The sequence below is a fragment of the Octodon degus genome, unplaced genomic scaffold, assembly GCF_000260255.1.
Source record: "Octodon degus isolate 3935 unplaced genomic scaffold, OctDeg1.0 scaffold00186, whole genome shotgun sequence".
NCBI lineage: Eukaryota > Metazoa > Chordata > Mammalia > Rodentia > Octodontidae > Octodon > Octodon degus.
The window spans coordinates 373,733-397,866 of NW_004524762.1; the positions used below are offsets into that span (position 1 = coordinate 373,733).

The window sequence follows — 24,134 nt, forward strand, 5'->3', positions numbered from 1 at the left end:
AGACTCATAGTGATCCTCCTGCCTCAGCCTCCTCAGTGCTGGGATTACAGGTATGCACCACCATGTCTGGTTTCAGTGGTTGGCCATGCTCAGGGTTCCAGGACAGCACTGCATGTTGTACCAGGGATCTAACCTGGTTCCTTGTGCTTGCCAGCAAGTGCCCAGAACGCTGACCTATCTGCCCAGACTTACATCTTTTAATCTGTTTTATTGATCCTTATATCTTTTTTTTTTCCTGTACTAAAGCAGCTTTGTAGTATAATTTCAAGTGAGATATTAAAATGCCCCCTGCCTTGCCTTTATTGCTCAGAATTACTTTTGCTATCCTATGTCTTTTCTGTTTCCAAATGAATTTAGGAATGTTTTTTCTAGTTCGGTGAGGTATGCTAATGGTATTTTGATTGGGATTGCATTCAATCTATGTAATAGTTTTGGGAGTATGGCTGTTTTCACTATGTTGATTCTTCCTATCCATGAGCTAGGGATATCTTTCTGTTTTTCAATATCCTCTTTGATCCTTTTTCAGAGTACTTTAATTTTCAATGTATAGATCTTTTACTTTCGTTAGATTGACTATGATTTTTATTTTTTGCAACACTTTGGACATGTTGTTTCCTTATTTTATGTCTCAGTATGCTTATTCCTTGTATACAGGAATGCTTTTTAATTTACTTTATTTTATTGAGAAATAAATAGCAATGAGACAGTTTCAAAATTGATTAAGAGGACAGTTTCAATAATTAACACATTGTACATTGTTATCTTTTTAGTGGTTATCCATAGTACAACATACAGACAGGATATCCTGTCCAAACACTGTTAGTACAAATCTTTCTTATTGAATTAAGTGAAAGTAGCTGTATATCTATCCTATTTTGTAGTATAGATACAAAACGGTCCTTCCTTTATATCCCCTTTTTTCGTTTAGTCCTGCCAGAGATGGGTATTTCATTGGCATCTAAATACTGTAAGTGCATAAATTCAGCAGAACAATCCAACACAGTCCAGCTGTCCACAATACTAGTGGGTTATCTGCAGAAGTTGTTGACTTGAGCCTTTCACAGCTCAGCATATTAATATAGCTTTACTTTATATACCTTGTTTTTATACTTTTCTACTGGATAGTTAAGATCAAGATAAAGCAAGACCTATATGACAAAAAACATAACTTTTGTATCTGATAAGATCAGTCAAGTCCCCTCAGGATTTATCCTGTAACCCTACTGCAGGTTGCAGATCCTTTGTCAGTATCAGCCATGTGGATGAGTAATGGCCATTGGTTGACCAATTTGCTCTCTGTGAAAGCCTGAGAGAATGTTTTCTCTCCATGTGACTCTCCTTAGGCACACTCTACAACATCGATCACATTGCTCTGTGGCCTCATAATCTCCTTGATCAGAAAATTTGGGACACAACTGAGTTACATGATGTTACAATATAGGTTCTCCTATGTCCTGAGTCTTCACTGACCTTGAAAGGCTAGAGTCAAAATGTTGGCTGTCCTTGCAGGCCTTCTATTTCTCTAATTTTTGATCTGCAAACTTAGGTTTTTAACCCTCCAGAAGTGAAGCTTATTGTTACCATACAACATACGCAGTTGGGTTTAACCTCACTGTCGGTCTGAATATCAAACATCTCAGGAATAACATGGAACATCAAGTATTGATATGTTAAACTTTAAGTCCCTACAGAATATGGAGAAAAACATTTTAAAAATTAAAAATATTTAAAGAATATGAATAAACAATTATGTATTTTTACACAGAAATTTAGAAATCTAACCATATACAGCATTGTAGCAGGACAGTCCTGTGACAATTTTTTTCCTTGTATCTTTTTTTCCATTTATTATCCTTTTTTAAAAACAAAAATAAAAACAAAAACCCCTAAAAAAACGAACATTTACTTAAGAGGCAGTATGGTAATAATTGGTATGTCATAACAAGAACTACATATATAGAAGACCAGAATGACAGGCATTCCAAATGTAACGCTTCTGTTACACATTGCTATCTTCAGTGCAGTTTCTTGGTTCACAGGTATCAGCATATATAGTTAGTCAGGGAGAGAATCCTACCAATTAACAGCTAGTTTCAAAAACCTGCTAATGTTTCTCAGGATCATAGTCTTACCCATTCTGTGTGTATAAATGTTTGGCTTTGTCCCTGTCATATTTCCCAGCTTTTCTCCTTGCTCTCTCCTAGTTGTCCAATCCTCAAGTTCTCACTTTCCTTTTAATTGTGTTATACCTTTCTATTTGTATTTCTTCTTTTAAGTTATTATACTAGGGAGACTATATGATATTTGCACATGTGGGTCTGGTTTGTTTCACTTATATCTTCAAGTGGCATTCACTTAAATATAAATGCTTCACGTTTATCATTCTTTATAGCTGAGTAATACTCCATTGTGTATAAATACCACATCTTTTTCATCCATTCTTCCTCAGGTGATGGGCATCTTGGTTGTTTCCAAAAATTGGGCTATCACAAATTATGCTGCTATAAACATAGGTACACATATATCACTATGATATGAAGTTTTCAGTTCCTCTGGGAAAATTCCCAGTAGGGGTATTGCTAGTAATGTAGAACAGTTTTTCATATATTTATTCGCTTCTTTAATTTCGTTCTCTGAGAAGTGTGTGTTCATCTTGGATGCCCATTTCTGGATTGGATCTTTAAATTTAGGGGCCCTAATATATTTTAGTTCTTTATAAATTCTAGAGAGCAGATCTTTTTTGAGTGCTTATTAGATAACATTTTTTCGAAATTTGTGGGTTGTCTTTTCACTTCGTTGATAATTTCTTTTGATGTGCAAAAACTTCTCAGTAAGAGTTGGTACCAATTGTCAATTTTTTCAAGTGTTAACTGTGATTTGATTTTTGTTCATGAACACTTTGCCTACCCCTATGTCTTCAAGAGTTCCTCCTACTTTCTCTTCCAGGAGATTTAGTGTTTCTATTTTAATGTTTAGATCTTTAATACATTTTGACTTTAGTTTAGTGCCTGGTGATAGACCTGGGTCAAGTTTCAGTTTTTGGCATATAGAGAGCCAGTTTTTCCAGCACCATTTGTCAAAGAGGTCATCTTTCTTCCAGTAAGCGTGTTTAGCCCATTTGTCAAAGATCAGGTGGCTGAATGTGTTCGTAGAAGCCTCTGCATCTTCTAATCTATTCTATTGATCCTCAGTTCTGTTTTGTTGCCAGTACCATATTGATTTTATCACAGTAGCTTTATAGTATAATTTCAAGTCAGAAATTGTAATGCCTCCTGCCTTGTCTATGTTGCCCAGGATTGCCTTTGGTATTCTAAGTCTTTCCTGGTTCCAAATAAATTTTAGGATCGATTTCTCTAGGTTTGGGAGGTATGTTGGTGGTAGTTTGATAGGGATTGCATTAAATCTCTATAACAATTTTGGGAGTATGGCCTTCTTCGCAATGTTGGTTCTTCCTATCTGGGAGCAGGGAATATTGTTCCATTTTCTGAAATCCTCTATGATTTCTTATTTAATAGTACGGTAATTTCCTGTGAAAAGATCTTTGACTTCTTCAGTTAGATGAATTCCAAGGTATTTCATTTTCCTCGGTGCTATTGTAAAAGGTATTGTTCCTCTAATTTCCCTCTCAGTGTATTTATTATCTGTATCAAGGAATGCTATTGACTTTTAGGTATTGACTTTGTATCCTGCTATGCTACTGAATTTGTCTGTCAATTCTAGTAGCTTCTTGGTGGAGGTTTTTGGGTCTTCCAAGTAAAATATCATGTCATCTGCAAATAATGATAATTTAACTTCTTTACCTATTCTTACTCCTTTTATTTCTCCCTCTTGTCTAATGGCTCTAGCTAATGATTCCAGAACTAAATTGAATAGGAGTGGTGATAGAGGACATCCTTGTCTTGTACGAGATCTGAGAGTAAAAGATTTCAGTTTTTCCCCATTTAGAATTATATTAGGTGTTGGGTTGTCATAGATGACTTTTGTCAAATTGAAGTAGAGGCCTTCTATTCCAATTTTGTGTAGGACTTTGCACATGAATTAGTGTTAGACTTTGTCAAATGCCTTTTCTGCATCAATTGAGATGATCATGTGGTTTTTAGATTTTGCTCTATTGATATAGTATATTACATTAATACATTTTCAAGTATTAAGCCATCCTTTCATCCCTGGGGTGAATCCTACTTGGTCATGGTGTATGATCTTCTTGATGATTTGCTGTATTCTATTTGCTAGTATTTTATTGAGGGTTTTCGTATCTATGTTCTTGAGGGAGATTGGCCTGTAGTTCTCTTTTTTAGTTGAGTCTCTCCCTGGTTTTGGTATTAGTATAATACTTACCTCCAGGAATGATTTTGGGAGAACTGTTTCCTTTTCAATTCCACTGAAGAGTTTGAGGGATATTGGATTATATCTTCTATAAATTTCTTGTAGAATTCAGCTGTGAATCCATCAGTACCTAGCCTTTTCTTTGTTGGCAGGCTTTTTTTACATTTTGTATTTCATTGACTGTTTTTGGGTTATTGAGAGTTGTTATATGTTTTTGATTCAGTTTTGGTAATGTGTACCTTTCTAGGAATCTGTTCATTTCATCTGTGTCTTCTGTTCTGTGCGAGTAAAGATTGTCAAAGTAGCTATTGATAATCTGCTGAATTTCCACTGGATCTGTGGTGATTATACTCTTTTCATTCCTATTGCTTGTATTTGATTTTTTTTTTCCTCTTTTTGATGAGGTTAGCTAGGGGGGCTTATCGATTTTATTTAATGTTTCAAAGAACCAGCTTTTTAATTCATTAATTCTTTGAACGGTTTTCTTCATCTCAATTGAATTAATTTCTGCTCTAATCTTTATGATTTCTTCCCGTGTTTGGCTCTGTGTTTGGTTTGCTCTTCCTTTTCTAGATGTTGGAGGTGCAGCATTATGGTGTTTATTTGTTCCCGTTCTGTTTTCCTAATTTGTGAGTTCACGGCTATAAATTTCCCTCTGAGAACTGCATCCCATAAATTCCGGTACGTTGTGGTTGAATTTTCTTTGAAGTGTAGATATTGTTGAATTTCTTGTTTAATTTCATCTATGACCCATTGATTGCTGAATAGGGTGGTGTTTAATTTCCATGTATTTAGGGTTTTTTTTTTTTTCTGGTTTCTGTTTTCATTTATTTCCAGGTTCATTGCACTGTGGTCACATAATATGCATGGGAAAATTTCTGTTTTCTTGAATATACTTAAGCATGACCTATAGACTAGTATGTGGTCTATTTTAGGATATGATCCATGTGTACCAGAAATAAATGTGTATTTAGCTGTGGTTTTGGTGGAATACTCCGCAGATATCCAACAAGTCCATTTGTTCCAAGCTCTGGTTTAGTTCTGCTAGTTCTTTGCTAATTTTTTTGTCTGCTTAACTTACCTTTTTGCAGTAAGGGAGTGTTAAGGTCTCCTGTTAAGATTGTGGTATTGGATATTATTTTTTTCATGTCCATTAAGATTTGTCTTATATAGTTGGGTGCTCCTGTGTTTGGTGCGCATACATTTATGAGTGTTACCTCTTCCTCTTGAATTTTTCCCCTAATGAATATATAGTGACCCTTATTTTGTTTTATCATTTATGGTTTAAAATTTAGACTGTGTGAGAACAGGAGTGCTACTCCTACTTTTTTTTTTTGAGATGCTGGGGCATGTAGTGTTGTTTTCCATCCTTTGACTTTCAGCCTATGAATTTCTTTATGAGTTAAATGTGTTTCTTGTATAGAGCATAGTGTTGGATTGTGTTTCCTAATCCACCGTGCCAGTGTATTTCTCTTAATTGGTGAATTGAGTCCATTTGCATTGATGGTTATAATTGAGATGTGTTGACATGTTATTTACCTGCTGTTGTTACTCTTTTTTTGTCCTGTGTTTAATTGCTTGCCCTATTTATTTGGTTGCTTCTGATCTCATTCATCGAGTTCTGATCATTTTGGTCCCTCTCTAGAACAACTTTCAGTAGCCTGTGTAGGGTTGGCTTTGTCATCATGAAATTCTTTAGCTGTTCTTTGTCATGAAAGTATTTCACTTCTCCATCAAACTTGAAGGAGAGTTTTGCATAATATAGTAGTCTGGGCTGGAATTTGTTGTCGTAGAGGACTTGAAGTACTCTGTTCCATGCTCTTCTTGCCTTCATAGTTTGTGAAGAGAAGTCGACCATAATTCTGATGAGTTTTCCTTTGAATGTGATCTGCTTCTTTTCTCTGGCGACTTTCAGTATATTATTCTTGTGCTGGGTTTCTGGGATCTTGACTATTATGTGCCTTGGTATGTTTTTAGTTAGGTTGAAGTTATTTGGCTTTCTATATTGCTTCTGTTGCCTGAATGTCAGGTTGTTTCCTCATATTTGGGAAGTTTTCTGCTATTACTTCTGCCGATATTCTTTTTATAACATTTGTATTGACCCCTTTTTTCTCATTGAAGCCTATTTGTCTCACATTGTTCATCTTTGCATCATCTTACAGGTGATGAATTATTTTTTCCTGCATTGTGGTTGTTTATAAGAGATCTTTTCTTACCTTTTCACTAGCTTCACCAGCATCCTCAAGATCTGAAACTATTTTCACTATCACTCAAACAGTTTTACAGGCTTGTGATTGAGATTTTATGTTCCTCTATATCTTTGACTCTGCTTCATGCGATCTTTTTCTTTCCTATATTGCTCATTCAAGGAATCTGTCATTTTTCCAATCTCCTTTATTTATTTTTTTATCGGTGTCTTTTTAGAAGCAGTTATGACTTCTTTTACTGCCAAGTTAATTCAGATTGGGTTTCCTCCATATGTTTGTGCATTTGATTCTTTACTTCAGATGCTATGAATTCAGAGATTTCTGTTTTTACTTCAGAAATTAATTCTGCTCTGAATTCCTCTATACCTTTCTGCTGTTGTTTCTTTACTTCCAATGCTATTAATTCATTTCAGCTGAGCCTGTGTCCTCTGCACTTGCTCTGCGTGGGCATTGCTTTTCCTCCATATGTTTCTTTATGTGATTCTTTACTTCAAATGCTATGAATTCAGAGATTTCTTTTTTTATTTCAGAAATTAACTCTGCTCTGAGTTTCTCTATAACTTTCTACTTTTGTTTCTTTACTTCCAATTCTATTAATTCATACATTTCAGCTGAGCGAGTGTCCTCTGCACTTGTTCTGGGTGGGTTCAGGGCCTGAGATTGCCTTTTGCTCCTTCTCTTTGTCCTTTCATATAGCACTGACCTCTGACATTTGGTGTAGAGCGTTGGCTCAGTTATAACCTTAGTGCCTACTGAAATTCGGGTGCAGATCTATTAAGTTTGAGTTTAACCAGTCATGCCTGGCTTGGGTCTAGCTGTTGTGTTCAGCTGCTTCCTGCTGCAGCCCTTGCACGTGAACCTGTTGTGCCCGTGTGTTGTGTCCCTGGCCCAGGGGGCACAAGGGAGTGCAGAAAGAAGCTCTCCCACACACTAGCCAGGTCTGGGCTTGGGCTGTATCTGAGGGTCCCGAGAGCATTGCAGAAGTTTTTGTTTACTTGGCGGTCTTGGGGGCAGTGGCTCTGGAGGGGTGGAGGGGCCCTGAGGGCGCAGCAGAAGGTCTCATTCATGTGGTGTGCCTGGGTTTTGGTCCGGAGAGTTCCCGTGGGCACAGGGAAGCCAGAAGCTCTCCTACACACTCGCCCGGCCTGGGCTGGGCTGGATGGGCTGGGCTGGATGGCCTGGGCTGGGCTGGATATGGGTGTCCCAAGACCATTGCCTGCTTTTGATTTTTGAGTGTTAAATTTGTATTTGGCTATGGTACTGAATTCAGTTATTAAATCTACAAGTCTTTTGCTGGATTTTTTGGGGTCTTCTGTATAGAGTATCGTATCATAGTTTAACTTCATTTTCCTTTACTATCCTTATTCCTTGTATTTCTTTCTCTTGTCTAATTGCTGTGGCTAATGTTTCCAGTACTATATTAAATAGGATTTGTTATAGTGGACATCCTTGTCTTGTTCCTGATTTTAGAGTGAAAGCTTTCAGTTTTTGTCCATTCAGTATGATGTTGGCTGTTTGTTTGTGGCTTTTATCAGATTGAGATAAAGACCATCTATCTAACTTTCTGTAGTGTTTTTATCATGAACAGATGTGGACTTTGCCAAATGCCTTTTCTGCATTTATTAAGATGACCACGTGATTTTTATTTTTGGCTCTTTGCATGTGGTATATTACATTTATAGATTTGTGTATCTTGAATCATCCCTGAATCCCTCAAATGAATCCTATGGTATATAATCTTCTTGGTGATTTTCTGCATTCTGTTTGCTAGTATCTTACCAAGGATTTTTGCATCTATATTCATTATCAAGACTGACTTGTAGTACTCTTTTCTGGTTGGTTCCTTCTCTGGTTTTGGTATAGGGCAGTCCTCTCTTCCAAGAATGAATTTGGGAATATTGCTTCCCTTTCAATGAAAGAGTTTCATCAGCAGTGGCATTAGATCTTCTGTAAATTTCTTGTAGAATTCAGCAGTGAATCCATCAGATCTAGACTTCTTTTCACTTATGAGTTCTTAGTTATATTATTCATTGCTTGCCCTAGCTGGTGGCTTTTTTCTATTGGTGTTCTTGGAATCATGCACATTGTTACCTCTTCTTAGAATATCTGTCAGATTACATTGTAAAGTTGGTTTGATGATCCTGAATTTCTAAAGTTCTTTGTCATGGAATAACCTTATTTCTTCATTAATTCTGAAATAGTCTGGATTGGAGGCTATTTTCTTTCAGGTCTTAGAGTATTTAAGTCCCAGTTCTCCTTAATGTGAGGGTTGTATTGAGAAGTCTGCTGTGATTCTGATGGGTTTTCCTTTATAGGTGATTTTTTTTTTTCACCAAAAGCTTTTAATATTCTGTTCTTGTGTGGAATTTCTGGAATCTTGATTACTTATATAGTAATCAGCGCCTTGGTATAGCTTTATGTTGCTTATGGCTAATTTGTCCATATGCCTCACCTATTTGTATGTCAGATTCTTTTTCCATGCTTGGAAACTCTTTTTGCCATTACTTGAACAGTTTGTTTATTTTCCTCCTTCTTCTTATTTTATGTTCTTCGTGCTGACTCCTGCTTTTTCATTTACTCCAACAGATCTTAATGTTTTTCTTTGCATCATCTTACTGCCATTGGATTGATTGTTCATGGTCTTTTTTTATTTTTAAGAGATCTTTCTTTTCATGATCATTAGCTAAGATCTTATCTTCTAGGGCTGAAATTCTGTCCTCAGTTTTGTTTATGCAGTTTTGCAAACTTTCAATGTTTAATTTCCTCAGTATCTGTTTGAATCTGTTGCATGGATCATTTTCCTATGCTCCTATGTTTTTTTATTTTCTTAATCTATGTCTACTCTATATTTGCAGAGTAAACCCTTCATTATGGTCATAAGCTCTGTCTTTTTCTTTTTTTCTTCTTCTTCTTCTTTTTTTTTTTTTTTTTTTTTTTTTGGTGGAACCAGGAGTTGAACTCAGGCTTTTGTGCTTGCCAGGGAAGCACTTATTCCACTGAGCCATCTCCCCGGCCCCTTAAGCTCTCTCTTTTTAACCTCAGAGATTATTTCTGATCTGACTTACTCTGTAGTCTCACACACCTGTTTTTGAACTGCTTTCATTGTCCCTTGGACCTGTCCTGGGTGGGCTGGAACTCTGGTGTTGCACTTTTTGTTTCTTTTTTTTTTTTTTTGGTGGAACCGGGGTTTTGAACTCAGTCCCTTGTATTTGCCAGGCAAGCACTTATTCTACCGAGCCATTTCCCCGGCCCCTTACACTTTTTGTTTCTGTATCTTGTTCTTTTCTATTTTTAAAAATTTTTTATTTAGTTTTCTATGCTGATGCCTATAAATTTCTCATGGTAGGTAGCTTTTATCACCAGTATTGTGGCCTCTATAGGAAATGTCTGTTCTTCAGAGGTGACTGCTAGGAATAGGTGGTTTTTGGTTTTGGTGTCTGTCCCAAGATATTACCTTCCCAATTTGTTAAGGGTGAGATGTTGCTATTTGTTTGGCTGAACACCCAGTTCTTTGGTACCCAACTATGATGATGGTTATGAGCCCAGACAATCAGTATTGTCATACAAGGGAGAAAAACTGATTTCAAGGGCTGGCCAAATAATTCAGTGGATTAAAGTGCCTGCAAGCAGGTGTAGGGGCCAGGGGTTCGATCACTGGGCGTGGTGGTACATGCCTGTAATCCTAGCCCTTGGGAGGCTGTAAACAGGTGGATCACTAGGAGTCCAATCTAGTAGTAAGACCCTGAACACCCTGTAGACCCTTCCCTAAAATTAAAAAAAAAAAAGAAAAGAAAAACATTTCAACATGTATGACATCCTGGCTATCAGTACAGTTAGCAACAGTAACATCAAGCGCAGCCTAGCAACTGATAAAATGTGTAACTATTAATTTGGTTTCTTAAGTCATAGGAAGAAGTTCTACAGTTATATAAGAACATTTGACATATACCAGGGATTGGTATGCCATGAGTTGCTCCTTGGGAGAATAATGTTATACTGTTTAAGGGGTATTTAAGAAGGATATGGGACAGAACAGAGAAAAGTGAATGAAGAGAAATATAATAGAAGCAAGGGTGTAAGGGAAAGGATAATCAGTAGTGTTTTGGGGAACTGGGGGAGAGGGCAGGAGAGAAAAAATGAAAGAGAAAGCAAAAGAATATTGAAGTGAATCAGAAAGAGACTGTTCACTCACATGAAAGTATCATAAAATCAAGAGAGATAGTTGAGGAAATAGAAAAAGAAGTTGAATAGAAAACAAAAATCAAGGGAAGAAACCTAAATAAAGAATAAAACGAACAAAAATACATTTAAAAACACTCATACCAACCAGACTGAAAAAGTAAAACCATTCAAACAACCAAAGAGAAAGAAAAAAGTAGAATTCCCATGGTGTCCACAGTTTTGTGGTAGTGTCCAAGTCAATTCCCAGAAGTGTGCTGTGTAATTCCACCAGGTTCGCAGTAGCATTTGTTCTGAGTGATCCTCGTCTCTGAATGTGGAAGCTGGGACTGCCCTTCAGCTGACAATGTTTTTTGTGCCCATCTCTCCTGTGGTTGACTTTATGGTGTGTACCCAGTTGCTGTGATGTTCCTCAGTGGAGAGAGCCTGGGGTTGATCCCTGACCCATGGAACAACCCAGTTGCTCCTTCTGGACCTTGCACAGCCTCCTCGATTTCATACCTCTAGCATTTCCTGGGAGTCTCAGGTGGAGGAGTACCCTTGTCCTGCTGCAGGCCGAGACTGCTTGGCTGCTTGTCTGCTTGTGTTCATGGGCCAAGATGGCCATTAGAGCAGAACCAGGTCCTGCCTCTCAGATTTTTCCCTAATCCTCTAATGCTTCCAGCTGTTGGCAGTCCAGTGTAACTGGATGGCTCTTTCCTTATTCTATTCCAGAGCTTTGGCATTGATATGACCTGGGTCTGTTCTGCTGCTGGGGTTCACTCAAATTCCATTGAAGTAAAATGTTGGCCCCTCACACCCACTTTTGTTCCATGTGTCTGTTTGCCAAAGCACAGGACCAATTTACCTCATTCACCAACTGCTGGCTCTTCAGAGCACCTCAGAAAACAGAGTTCTGGGGGCTGGGGAGATGGCTTAGTAGAATAAGTGCTTCCCTGGCAAGCTCAAGGGCCTGAGTTCAGTCCTTGGTTCTGCCAAAAAAAACAAAACAAAAAAACCCCAGTTCTGTTGTGCTGGCCCTGCTGGCCTGCTCTACTGAGCTGTCTTTGTTTACTTGAGGTAGGGTCTCACTGTGTAGTTCAGGCTGAACTTAAACTTACAGTGATGCTCCTGCCTGAGCTTCTCAATTGATGAGATTACAGATAAATTGCACCATGCCCAACTGGGAGTTTATTTTTAACTTTGCTTTAGCAAGGTAGCATTCTTGATGGAGGTGCCATTACTCTGATGGGAAATTTGCCATTGTTCATTTAGTAACTGCTTTCATTTTGGAGGGAGTATGCTCCAGGTGTTGTCCAGGTTGGCCTTGAATACCTGGACTCAAGTGATCCTCCTGCCTCAGCCCTGGGGATTACAGCAGACATGTGATGGCATGCCTGGCGCCATATTGTCTTTAATTACTGTATCTGCCTTCTTGATATGATTTAGGGGTTGAGTTTAATTGCATATTCAAAACGATTTAGTGCACTCTTTGATTTTTGCATTAAAACAAGAGAACGCAAAAATGAAAAAAGGTATAAATTTAGCAAGATTAAAATACTCGTTGTTGGAAGGATTACTGTAGTTCTGTGTCTCTGTAAAGCAAAATCAAAAAATTTATATAATCAAGAAGAGAACCTATTCTCTGAATAAATGAAATACTGATGTATTTTATTTCAGAAATGTGCACAAAAGCTTGCTTTATTACAAACCAGACAGTACAATTGAGGGCAGGAGAAATTTCCAAATCCTGTTAATTGGTTGTTGTGACAAATTTAAATGCCATGGGGGAACTATTATTAAAGTATTATGTCATACCTATTATTCCTTATTTTTTCTTACGAATGAGTTTATTGAACATGACTATCCCTTTTATATTTTGGTTCAGCTTTTTTGAACGTGTTGAGATAACCACTTGGCTTTTCTGTTTTAATTTATTAACAAAATTCTACATTAATACATTCTGTGATGTCAAAGAATACTGTATTTCTGGGAAAGCAGCTTGCTATTTTCCTTTAATTATCTTAGAGATATTGTTTCAATTAGTATATAATCATAAATTTCATTTTAAATAGTTATATTGTTCTATTGTATGAATATAATTTCAAATAGCTAATTATTAATGTGCATGACTTCTGTTTTTTGCTGTGGTAAACAAGTATAAGCAAACATTTTTACATGTGGTTTTACCTACTCATAGTAGTGTTTCTATAGAGTAAGTTCTTAATAATTTACATATAATGTACATTTTCCTTTGATAATGTGAAGTAATATTTAAAAATAATTTATAAAAAGATTTGCAGCCAGGTATGATGGTATATGCCTATGATTCCACAAGTCTGAGAGGATAACACAGGAGGATGTCAAATTTGAGCCCAGCCCAGGAAATTTAACGACTTAGTGAGACCCTGTCTTGATATAAAATATAGAAAAGGATTTGGGCCCTAGCTCAGTGCAAAGGCCCTGTGTTCAGCCCCTGTCCAAGTTCCCTATTCCCTGTGGAGAAAAGGATTTTCTTGGCTTGGGAATGTCAGTCATGTGGAGAAACACATCACTGTCAATAGTGGTTGTCATTTTTCATTGATTGTCCTATGTATGATTAAAACAAAAAACATCAATATTAAAATAGAACTTACTTTAAAGAACTGAAGAAATGGAAAACTACTTTAGAAGCTCTGAAACTGTGAACAGTTAGGGTCCACATAATGTATCTAGCATAATGTGAAACATGAGATAAAGACATATGCAGAGGTAAGTTGACTCATTAAATGAAACAAAGCAGTAACTTTATTACCAATTCTTTTTCAGGGTTTTTTGATTAATTCAAAACCAGAGAATGCTTGTGAACCCATAATGCCTCCACCAGTAAAAGACAACTCATCTGCCACTTTCATCGTGTTAATTAGAAGACTTGATTGTAATTTTGATATAAAGGTACTATTGTCTTTTTAAAATTGCTTAACTTTAATGTTCTTGTTTCCAAAAAGATTTAAGATACTATGCAAAATTATTCATATGAAAAAAGAAAATGAGAACAAGGTGGTGAAGGCAAAAAGATAGGAGCAAGTTTCTTTAAGTCTTACACATTTACTGTGTTTGCTGCACACTTACTTGGAAGCTTTTTAGCCAGTACAAAGAAGATACCATCAGTTTTGATTTTTCCTAAGATTGAAAATGAACAAGTTGGGAGTAGCATATATAAATTGCCAGTACTGGTTCTAACAATTTGCATGTATTTGTTGGGTATCTTGGTGGAAATTTAGTTAGTCTAATCTAGAAATGGAAGCTTCAACTCTCAATTTTATTTTAATGCCTTAACTCATCGAGTCCCAGTATAACATCTAATCCATAACTGAATCTATGCTGATGATAAGCTTTCTCTTTTGTGATACATTTATTTTGTCTCTGTATCAAATTTTGTCTTTCTGAAGTGGGTTAAGCTGTCATTTCAAATAGTAAAATAAAGTTCATCGAGCCAGGCATGGTGACGCATGCCTATAATTCCAGAGCTCAGGAGCTGAGGCAAGAGGTTCATCATAAGGTCATCAAGGTCAGGCAGCATCCCGAGCTCAAGATCAGCACTGAACTGCATAATTAGAGCCTGTCACAAACAATGGTAACAACAAAGTTCACCATAGAATCACCCTCACTGTTACAAATAGGAAAATTCTAGAAACAAAACAAAACAAAACAAAAAAAAAGGAAAATTCCTTGGGCCAGTTGCATCAAGTAGAATATCAAGAAAGAAAAATCAAAACATAAATGACTGGCAGATCAGGTGTCTCTCTGAAGCAGAGCTGATTCTGAGAACTCTACTCAATAGTATACCAACACGTCAGTTAGCATTTATAGAAAAATACAAGTAAGGGATAGGCAAAAACTTAATTGGATATAATTCATTAACCGGGCAGTTGGATATAGCTTAGTTGATGGGTTACAAGGCCTCGTGCGATTCTCACAAGCTTAGTACTGTGATTGAACTGCATATTGCTTGGTCTTTTAGGTCCAGTAAAAGAGCTTAATTGAAATTAGTGGCCTCGTACAGTTTTATTTAACTCTGTTTATTACCAGTGCTACTTAAAGGGTATGGTTTTTACAAATCTGCTTTTGGACTAGTCTTCACAGCAGAGCCGCACTGAATCCTGTATAGGACAACTTTGGTGTTCCTTTTTGTAGACTACCTCAGTGCTGGGTGTCATGTAGTGTCTTGCAGATATCTTACAGAGTAATCATGCGATAGATATTATGCCACTTACTTTCCATAGCTTGATCATAGTTGATTTCTCTCTGTTGCCCTCATTCTTGCTGTGCATGAATTTGTCTGTTACTTTTATTACATTAAATGAATAATACGTCTACAATAAACTTGTTAAAAAATAGTGAATATTAAGGGGTTTGAAAATGTATAACATTATAAATGATAATAATGTTGTATAAAAGCTTCATATCTGACTCTCAGTAACCTTTAAATGGGAAATAGAGTTTGAAATAAAATTTAAGTAAGATTTCCTACTCCTTATAATCCCAGCACTCAGGAGGCCAAGGAAGGAGAACTGCCATGAGTTCAAGGCCAGCCTGGGTTATATAGTGAGACCCTGTCTCAAAAAATTAAATAAATAAAAAGATTTCTTACTCCTTACAGTTGTGTATTTTGAATTAAACTATCATGTTTGAGCAAGAACTAAACTATAATGATTACAGATTGCCAGGGAGATAGCTTAGTGGCATAAGTGCCCTGCCTGGCAAGCATATGGTCCTGAACTCGATCCCTGGTACAAAAAAAAAAAAAAAAAAAATTGCAGATTGTTCCCAATAAAATGAAATATTATCATAACATTTCATTAATTTCTTACTGCTTAGAAATTAAAAATAACCAATTTCTTTTGCTTTATTTCTCAATTATGCCATATAATTTCTGATTCAGTATAGTATTTGGTCAGAACAAATTACTTAGTTGTTACAATTTTTCACTTGAGGATGAGAGGTGGCTCACTTTGAAAGTTAGGGAAATAACTCATTAAATATTTGTTTATTCATTTAGCAGTATTAGGATTGAACCTACAACTCTCCCACTGAACTACATGCCCAGCCCTTTGCTGAAGTTTTGAGCCAAGGTCTCGTAAAATCACTAAGTTATCTGGCCTTATTTACAGTCCTGCTTTAGCAGGTATGCACCACCATGTCCAGCTCACTGAATATTTATTTTTAAGGATAAAAATACAGGAGTGAATTGGTAACCCAGTTCCTTCCTGTGTTTTTAGTTTATCATAATCATGAGTCTGAGTACCTCTAATGGAGGTTTTTGATTTCACCTTTACTCCAGCTCATCTGTCCTTGTCCTGCCTTACATTTCATGCTGCAGCCACATCACCTGCTTGAACTTTGTCACCTTGCTGTGCTGTGCTGCCTACTTTTATGCCTTTGTGCTCTTTTTCTGGTCCAGGATAACTTAACACCCCCATTTGTCTTACTGCTTCATTATTTACATGTGACCTGAACATATCCCCAGCTCCAAAAGTCTTACCGTTTTTTCCTCCCTCCTCTTTGGCAGAGTAAATTAGTCCATCAGCACAGCACACTTTTGCTGCAGATAATTCCTTTATTGTTCTTTATCACCTTGCTATTATCTTATGTATATTTCACTTATTTGTGAGCATATAGTATTTAGGATAAATGTTTTAATTATATTTATACGTCTACTTTGTCTCATAGTGCATAGTGGGTGATGAATAAAAGTTTACTAAATCAAACTTTATGAGAGTAAGCTTTCTGATTTTGTGCATTATGTATTCTTTAAAAATGTGTACAGGTGAGCCTGGCATGGTGGTGAACACATATAAATGCAGTACTCAGGTGGTTGAGGCAGGGGAATTCCACACGTTCAGAGCCAGCCTGGATTACACAGTGAGTTCTAGGCAAGGCAAGCCTGGAGTCTAGGGTATAGACTGTGTCTCAAGAAGACAAAACGAGGGGCTGGGGAGATGGCTCAGTGGAATAAGTGCTTCTCTGGAAAGCGCAAGGGCCTGAGTTCAATCCCTGGTTCTGCCAAAAAAAAAAAAAAAAATTAAAAAAATAAAAGAAAACAAAACAAAGCAAGAAACAAAAAATGCATACCAGGTAACCACTTTGAACGCTGAATTATATCCCCTGCCTGATGGTGAAGTTTAAAGTTTTAAACATTTTCCCTTCTTATAAGAGAATGACCCATTTAAACATGTTTACATATTTTTCATATGTACTATTTTTTGTTTCTTGCTTTGTTTTGTTTTCTTTTATTTTTAACAATATTTATTTCTTTATATATTTATGTCTTTCTTACATATGTCATTTCTGCTAAATTTTATCTTTTTCTCAGTTGTATTAAATGTAGGAACATTAGTTTTCAGAGAATGCACAGTGACTATAATGAAGGTTTGGAATATCTATCCATTCTATTCCATCTTTGTAAGTTACTAGCAGTGTGACCTTGGATGAGCTGTGTTACTTCTGTGTGTCTCTGTATAATAAGAATTGCAGTGTTCTCTACATCATACAATTACTTTGAAGAACAAATGAAATAATCCATGTGCATTGCCTATCAAATAATACCTAGCACACATAAAAAGGGCCAAGGTTTTAGCTATTGGTGTTTCGTGCTTTTTATCATTTGAATAAGATAGAATAAAGGTAGAAATGACAAAGATGGTGACTTCAGAAATTATTGACTAATAATTTATACTGTGATATAGTAACCCATTATTAGCTGATGTAATAAATTTCTGATTTGGCTTAGTTGTGCCAGTGTATAATATACAATAACAGTTTTATAAATTTGTAACAGTAATAATTAATGGATGACATATTAAGTTAGGTTGGGTAAAGGATATGGTTTTCTTGGTTACTGGACCAACTAGAATCTTATCTCAAAATGCTCTTTTGTAGTGTAGCTTCTGGTTGGTAAATACTAGCTTACTTTTCTTTTGAGATAGGGTTTTGCTGTGTAATTTAGGCTGGCCTTGAACTCACTGTGGAGCCCAGGCTGGCCTTGAACTTGGAACAATCTTTCTGCTTCAGCTTCCTGCATGCTGAGATTGCAGGCACACACCACTACACCTGGTGGCCATAATCTTCAATTAAAAAGCTTTGCTTTTTTGAGCTACCTAATTGATTATTCCATTTGATATAAACTACGTCATAGAATCTGAATTGCAAAAATTGTATCTTTGTAGATAAACCATAGTGCATGTGCATCTATAATTTTGTATGAATATATTAACTTAAGCAAATAATTAAAAAATAATGACGTATTCACCTGTTCCTCATATAGCTCATTAGAATTGAGGACTGAGGAAAGCTTAATTCAGCACTATGCACAATGCTACAATTGATTGTGGTTGCAGGGTTATTTTTTGGCTTTCAGTACAAAGCAGCAGCCAGGTCGTCTCACATTAACAAGAACTGGCTGCTGCTTTTAGTATTTTCCCTAGGAAAAAAGGTACTCTTTACACTACAGACAGTGAAGAGAAAAGAAACTCAGAATAAAAATTAAAATATTTCAGATGATTAGTGGTGCTAATTTTTTTTAGGATTTACTTTTTGTTTTTCTTTAAAATTTTTTTGGAAGGTAAATGTACTGGAACTTAAGAAAACTGATTTTTTCTTACTTCTTCCTTAGAAGTTAGTGATAAAATAAAAATTGTTTTTATAAAGAAAATGGCAGATTTTCTCTACACAAATACTCAAGTGGCTTACTCAGAGACAGCCTTAGGACGGCAGCAATGCAATTAACAATTCTTGGAGGATAGTGAATTGCCTCCCAATAAAGACTGCATTGTTAAGATTTTTTTTTCTTTTTTGAGAGAAGCACATTTGAACCTTTAAATTTATTTTGCCCTGAAGTGATGTGGCAAAACTCATAGTCAGCCTTTAGATATGTGAAAAATATTCAGAGGGGCCACAAGAGAAACTAAATAATCACTGTTAGTAACACTGACAAAAATTGTGTTCTTTGAAAACTTAACCTTTTTAGAAGAAAGGCAGAACAACAAAACAATGCTGTTTTGTTTGTCTTTATATAATGCTGAGTTTTTTTACTGTGACAAAATGTAATTGTTTAGAAATGTTTTTGGTGAGGGTGAACATTGGAATTTAAAAACATTGTTGGTTCTTTGATAAACAAGTTTGTTAAATATTTAGTTAGAAATATGACCGTGAGGAATTATGAGGGAGAGATCTAAGATGAAGAAATATCTTCTGCATGAAATGTTTTCTGATTTCCTTTAACACAGAATTGAATTCTTTCTTTTGTGTGTTACGTGTTTATTTAATCCCATGTTGGTCTCTGTAATCTCTGTGAAGGGAAAGGAAATGTTATAGATTGTATGCCCCTACTAATAAATATATGCAGATTGAAGGATTTTCAACATGATTTAAGTAGATTAGGAATAATACAATTAGGGATAATATTTTATGCTCATTTTATTTAATGTCCTTGGAAGTATTTCTAAATCTATATGTTATCTTATTTTTCTCAAGATCCAAATATTTCATAAGAATTGAAAACATTTCCACAAACATGTTCTGGATTGTTTTTGTGTGAGAGATTTAGATTCCTAAAGTAGTCTGTAGTTTTCTTGGCCATATCTTTCATTGTTCCCTCTCGGTCCTCTGGGCAAACATTATTGGCATTCTCAGAGCATGCACTGTAATTTTATTTCAGCATTACTAAGCAAGTATATGTCACTTCAGCAAAAATTGAGTTGGAAAGTACTGTCTCAAGTCATTTAATATCATTATCTAATATGTCCTACTATTTCTAGGTATTCTTAGTGATTTATAGCCTTTGCTATAAATCTACCTCAGAATTGTGTTTTTAAAAGTGTGGTAGGGCCACACTTTTAAAAGTGTAGCTCAGCGGCGTGGTGCTGAATTTGATTCCCTATACCAAAAAAGAAAATAGTAAAAATAAATAAATCATTAAAAAAAAACACCAAAAAAGTCCCTTTGGGGAAAATTTTAAAAAGGTGATAAAGAAATATGTTCAAGAATTCTCAAAGGATGAAAACTGGGTATGCTGGTGTGTGCCTGTAATCCCAGCATGTGGGAGACTGAGAAAGGCGGATTGCAAAATAAGTCCAGCTTAGACAGTTTAGTAATTTAGTGAGATCTTGTCTCAAAATAGAAAGGGAAGAGAATGAAGCTCAATTTGACGGCTCTGGATTTAGTCCTCAGTACCACATGCACGTGCATGCACATGTGTACACACACACACACACACACACACACACACACACACACACACAGAATTCCCAAAGGTTGGAAACATTTCTACCCACATAAGGTTCAATCAAGCAGCTTTGTGTATTCGTCCACTCATTAAGATGATTAAAGGGCATTTTCTGGAGGAGGTCTGTGGAGGTCCCTATAAATGAAGCTGGAAGCTGGGTGCAGCAGGGCACACCACCCGTAATGCCAGAACTGTGGGAGGCTGAGGCAAGAGGATTGCAAATTGGAGTCCAGCCTGAGCAGTGGAGTGACTTAGCAAGACCATGTCTTGAAAAGCAGGGACGTTGGGGTTGTAGCTCAGTGGAAAGATTATAGATTCAATTGCCAGTGCCAGGGCAGGGAGGAAGGGTTAAGTTGAACACTAAAGTGAAGTTTCAGGTATCTCATATTGCTAGAACTGCCAAAACCCAGTGTGTAGCTGGATGGTCAGAAGAGACCAGGCTCCAAAACTACATGGTATCTCTATTATGCCATATTTTTATTGTTGTTTTGACTGGGTATCTTCGTGTTCTGAAACATACTATCAAAAAAAATCTAAAAGTATATACTGTATGTTCAATTTAAAGAACAATAAAAAGAATATCTTCATATTACTACTTAGTTGGAGAGATTTGTTACTTTCTAATGTGTTACTCCCCCATCACACCCCAGTTGTGATACTGGAGATGGAAGCCAGGACCTTGCACTGGGCTACATCCTCAGTATTTTTTTAGTCTTAATTTGACACAGGGTCTCACTAGTTGCTAAGTTGCCTAGGCTGCACTTGAACTTGTGATTTTTCTGCCTCAGCCTCTCAGAGTGCTGAAATTACAGGCATGTGTTACTATGCCTGGCCTAATATATTATTTTAACCAGACTTCACTAGACATTGTTATCAAGTAATTTCTTTAGATTTAGAGCTTTCAGATATTTTTACATCTATAGATCATGTTAAACTATTGGTATGTGGCCTTCATATTGAAAGGGCTTCCTACTTAAACTATTTATTGATGTCAAATGTTTCAAAGTGATGTTACATTTACTATAAGTCATTACAATGATTGCTTATTAAAACTACCCAAGATGGTTATTAAAACAACCCTGGTGGTTATTAAAAGTACCTTGTGATGGAAAAGATTCTTTGCTGAGGCCAGAGCAAAATGTAGCAGTACTGTGTGTTGTATTTCTTTATTGTGGATTTTTTCTTTTGCACTATAGTTCTTTTTTTTTTTTTTTCCTCCTTTGCTTGATTATAATTTAAAGCCCATGAGTATGTCTTTTCTAAGCTAAGTTCTGGGGGAATATTGGTTACTTGTTTTGTTTTGTTTTGTTTTGTTTTGTTTTGTTTTGTTTTGTTTTGAGACAGGGTCTCACTGTGTAGCCCAGGTTGGCCTTGAATTCACAGTGAGTGGGTTCCTCATCCTCCCAAATGCTGGGATTACAGGTGTGAGTCACCACACCCAGCCTGGAATATTGGTTACATTTTGTGTGGTTCTGTTACATTTTGTGTGGCTCTGTGTAGTGAACAGACGGTAGAATAGCAATGCACTACTCAGATCTGTCACTAGGTGGCACTGAGCAGTAAAGTTCTCATCCTTGTTGCTCTGTGAGTTATTTTTCAAGTGCAGTGCAAATCCCTGTCATTGCTGAAATTTCACAGTAGGCAGATAGCAAGTTGAAAGAGTGAACCTTTTGTGCACAAAAAGTTCTTCCAAAAGCTTTATTTTCTGTGTGAGTGGGTTGAAATGGAGACTGAGGCTGAGAAGTAATTAAGATTTGATTAGAATATGAATACTGTCAGTATCCAAAAATACTTACGATTTGATCAGAGCCTTCATTTTAATATGTACTTTAGGAAACATAGGTAGCAGAATATTTTATAAGTAATTTTAATCTTAATTTTCATTCTTAGAGATGTTTAAATATCTTATGATTAGAGTCACTAATTGTTTACTAGTAAAGTTCATTACAAAGTATACTTTTTATTTGAAGTAGTTTTGGGGCCAGGGAAGCAGCTCAGCAACTTCAGTGCCTGCCTTGCAAGTGCCTCGTCCTGAGTTTGATCTCTGGTACAAAAAAAAAGAAGAAGCATTTAGTTTTACTTCAGTCTAACTAGGTATCAGAAATAGATGCATGTACAGATTATTCAGATTTTTTTTTTTTTTTTTTTTTTGCAGGACCAGGGATTGAAGTCAGGTCCTTGCGCTTGCCAGGGAAGCGCTTATTCCACTGAGCCATCTCCCCAGCCCCTATTCAGATTTTCTTGATGTTACCATCAAACGAGTTAACTTTATTTTATTATTTTAAGTACTATTTAAGTACCAGACACAATGTTAAGTTTCATTGACAATGACCACATTCAGTGACCCCTAACATAACAACTTTGATTTTATGATGACATGTTCCATAATAATTGTTGCAATATGTAGAAAATCATCAGACAGCCTGCAGAGCATTAAGAACTATATGTGTGGGTGTCAGATATCTCACATATTCATACAACAAAGTTTCATAAAGTAGTACTAACCTGTACTATGTATAATACTTTGGTATATGAAAACAAACTTTTTTTTAAATTTCACTTGGGATTTTACTGCCTAGTAGTAATGTGTCATGAACTATAGTTTTAGAAGTACTGATTTAGGGCCTTGGAGATAACTCAGCAGACTAAGCTCCTACCTAGGCACATGCAATGATCCAGGTTCAATCCCTGGCCCACATGCTGTGCCAGACCCAGAACCCCGGGCACACCAAGCAGGCCACCAAAACTGGGTGGTAGCGCACGCTCGTAGTCCCGGCACTAGGGAGACTGGAAACAAACGGATCACTAAGAGCCCGAGCTGCATAGCGAGACTGTGTACCAAATACATAAATTAAAAAAAAAAAAAAGTACTGATTGAGGTGAACTGTTTCTTTCTTTCAAACCTGATCTGGACATTAAAATATGCTTCTGCCCAAGCAGTTATAAACTCAAATATTGCTTTTTATTTGTTATTTTATATTAAATTCTCCCAGTATTTAAAAATTGCTTGCTCATGTACTTAGCAATTTGACTTTAAAATGACATCATAAATTCTTTGGTTTCCTGGCTTCTGTTTTTTGGTAATTTTGAGACAAGTAAGTATGGTTTTTATACAATATAGACACTTTTTCCAGCCCTACTGAATTTTTTTTCTAATGAAATAAATTCACTGTTTCCCTATACCTAAGTAAATATGTGGTGGTTATATGCCATTTTGCTAAAGGTCACTTCTTACTGAATGTACTTGAAATAAGGGAACATGCCTCTGTGTGCCTTCGTAACAAACATCACAATACATCAGCTTTAAAACACATTTCTCACAGTTTTCTTTTCTTTTCTTTTTTTTTTTTTTGAGGTTTTATTTTCTTAATTTTTCCGTAAAGAGATAATTCTTATTAGGTTTAGTCCTTTGTATCTGTACTACAGAAAAGCAGGCTACAATGACTGTAGTCTACCAGTTGCTAAGCCAGTGAAAAAAAGGAAGTAAAGTATGACACTTCATGTTAAGGACAGAAAGGAACGTGCAGTCTGTTAAAATGTTCATGGTGACTCTTGAGTGTTTGGAGAAGGTCATTTCATATTGGGTGCCCTTTGGTTAAGGTGGTAAAATGAAAAATATATCAGGAATATTTTTAATCCACAATGGCTGAAGTAAGCTATGAGGTATAAAGGGCATCTAATAAGGAAATTTTTTGTGGCTTACATGTTTCTAATAGGGCTGGATAAACATTTAAGTTAGTTGCACATTACTTTAAAAACTATTTAGGTGAGAGATATTTTCCTAGGATTGAGATATATACAAATAAACAAAATTGTTTCTTAAGTATAAAGTCTGACATTAAGAAAGCTTAAAATATGGTAGAACCAGTAGTTTTCTTATATTTAATGTTTTACCAAAAAGCATAAATGAAACAATTTTTCATTCATTTTAATTTATTTTGTGTTACTTTTAAAGTATAAAATTTATTTTTTTCCACTGTGGTTACCTTTTAATGTTCAGTTCAGTTCAACAAGATTTTTTACTCTTTTTCAGAACATGGTGAAATTAACTTGTATTATTTCATTGATAAACCATGTTCATGAATCAAAATTGAAACCATGCTCATAGTTGAAAATTATTCTACTTAAAGTTAATTATGTGAAACTGACTTAATGAAAATGTATCAAAAAAAAAAAAA

The 24,134-nt window shown here is 36.0% G+C and overlaps 1 protein-coding gene across 2 annotated transcripts in view; it reads left to right on the forward strand.

Annotated features, from left to right (window-relative positions):
* Positions 1–24,134, forward strand: part of Rnf13 (ring finger protein 13) — a 170,918-nt gene that overhangs the window by 48,205 nt on the left and 98,579 nt on the right. For both annotated transcript variants that reach the window (XM_004643911.2, XM_023704085.1), the window contains exon 4: positions 13,500–13,625. In XM_004643911.2, the coding sequence (XP_004643968.1) occupies positions 13,500–13,625 (126 nt within the window). The remainder of the gene's footprint in view (positions 1–13,499; positions 13,626–24,134) is intronic.